The sequence below is a fragment of the Austrofundulus limnaeus genome, unplaced genomic scaffold (assembly GCF_001266775.1).
Source record: "Austrofundulus limnaeus strain Quisiro unplaced genomic scaffold, Austrofundulus_limnaeus-1.0 Scaffold2276, whole genome shotgun sequence".
Lineage (NCBI taxonomy): Eukaryota > Metazoa > Chordata > Actinopteri > Cyprinodontiformes > Rivulidae > Austrofundulus > Austrofundulus limnaeus.
In genome coordinates, this window is record NW_013954678.1 from 18,904 (window position 1) to 20,812 (window position 1,909).

The window sequence follows — 1,909 nt, forward strand, 5'->3', positions numbered from 1 at the left end:
CTGAATTAAATAAGACTTTTATTTTGAAATATCCGGTTACCAAAACAGGATGTCTCGTCACAAGTTCGTGAAATTGTCATTGACGTTGCGTGGCTCAGCTGGCTGCTTTGTTTAGATATCGGCATATGACATACTTCCATGTGTGGCTGTGAGATATATTCATTCTGAAGCTGAATTAAAGCAGTAGGCTAACTCGCTAATGGTGAACATGTGAGTTTGTTAATAAACCGACAGGCGAGGGAACGCAAAAGTTATTGCGAGGTAATGCAATACTTTTGCATGGGAACGCAAAATGAAAATAAATCTCCCATGTCCCCTAGTGGGCTCCGTAGCCATGTGAATAGAGAACTTCAATCCCCAAAAAACATTCAAGGATTTTCAAGGACAAGTGTAATTTTTGGCTATTTTCATAAACTTTCCAGGGCCTTGAAATCATTTTTTCAAATTCACAAACTTTCAAGGATTTCAAGGACCCATGGGAACCCTGAATAAAACATAATACTTACAGGCCTGAGTGTTGTCAGGCTGAAGATCCTGCAATATCTCTTTCTTCTTCATGATTTCGTCCTGAGCCTCATTTAACTGGACCCTGAAAAAAAAACCAAAATAAAACTACCCCGTGTTAAAGAACACAAAACATTTATTTTACATTCACAGAATACATGTGCACAATCATACTCACATATGAGCATCTAGTTTCCGCTTCAGATTTGACTAAAAGAAAGGGAAATGTAATTGTAGACGGAAAACAAAATACATAAAACACACTGCAAGAGCTGTAAGATTTTCATTACATGTTGAGTAAAAAAACTTTGGTAAAGGAGGATTCTGTTTGTTGAGACACTTACATTGTCAGGTTTGGTTGCCTGAATTTGCAGAGCCTTCTGAAGATCTTCAATCTGCTGCTGAAGCTCACTAACTTGCTCTCGACTCAATCTGAAGATTAGGCAAACAGAGGAAGGTTAACAAGGCATTTATTATAAGTATTATCAGTATTTATTATCCGTTTCACTGTCTAACCCCTGTAGATGTGGCCGACCTACACTGCATTCACAAATGTTTTTGGGATAGACCCCATATTTCAAGTAGGGGTGCTATTTCAAAAGTTGGTGTCTGGACATACAAAAAAGCTTGTAGCTCCAAAACTATTTAACATAGAAACTTCAGACTGATTTGCTGTTTAGCTCTGATAAAGGACTATCATTTCACGACATCATTATGTTTTTCTATGCAGCTGCCACCTTAGCAGTAGGCAAAATAATYAAAACACATGACTGAACATTGTTATTTCAAGCCTGTATATTAGGGTGGTCCTCTACAGTRTGCCAAAAATTAAAATGTGACTTTTGAAGGTGCTTCAAAACAAAATTGTTGCTTTTGCAAAGAAAATCCTTTGTACCACATTTTGTGTCGATACAACTTTTCTAACCACTGCTGCATGTGGGGTGAAAATTAGAATGGTTTGTGCATGCCAACATGCTGCTTAGATATGAAATACAAAGTGGCAGCATAGTGGCCCAGCTGGTAGATGCCTCTCAGCAAGAAGGTCGCCGGATCCAATCCCGGACCGGGGACCCTTCTGGGTAGAGTTTGCATGTTCTCTCCTTGAGTGTGTGGGTTTTCTCCAGGTACTTTGGCTTCCTTCCAAAAACAAAATTGGTAACTCTAAATTGAATTGTCCCCATTTGCGTGGCCCTATGATGGATGCCCAAACATCTTCCCCAAAATGAAAATCTATCCAGGGGCTGGAGCCAAATGCAATAATATAATTCATGAAATACAAATACTTCCTATGTACATGCCTTTTATTGTAATGAGGTCTGCCATGTCCTGCTGGAGTGTGACATGATTTGTTTGTGTACAAACTAATACAGTATCAGAAATATATATATAGTATGTGTATATACAC

General features: G+C 38.5%; 1 protein-coding gene across 1 annotated transcript in view; it reads right to left on the reverse strand.

The window, feature by feature from the left end:
* The window catches only part of hook1 (hook microtubule-tethering protein 1), a gene marked incomplete in the record, with an annotated part of 34,695 nt that overhangs the window by 3,608 nt on the left and 29,178 nt on the right, over positions 1-1,909 (reverse strand). Inside the window, 3 exon segments of the mRNA XM_014034748.1 lie at positions 507-589; positions 683-714; positions 849-936. Coding sequence (XP_013890202.1) covers positions 507-589; positions 683-714; positions 849-936 — 203 coding nt within the window.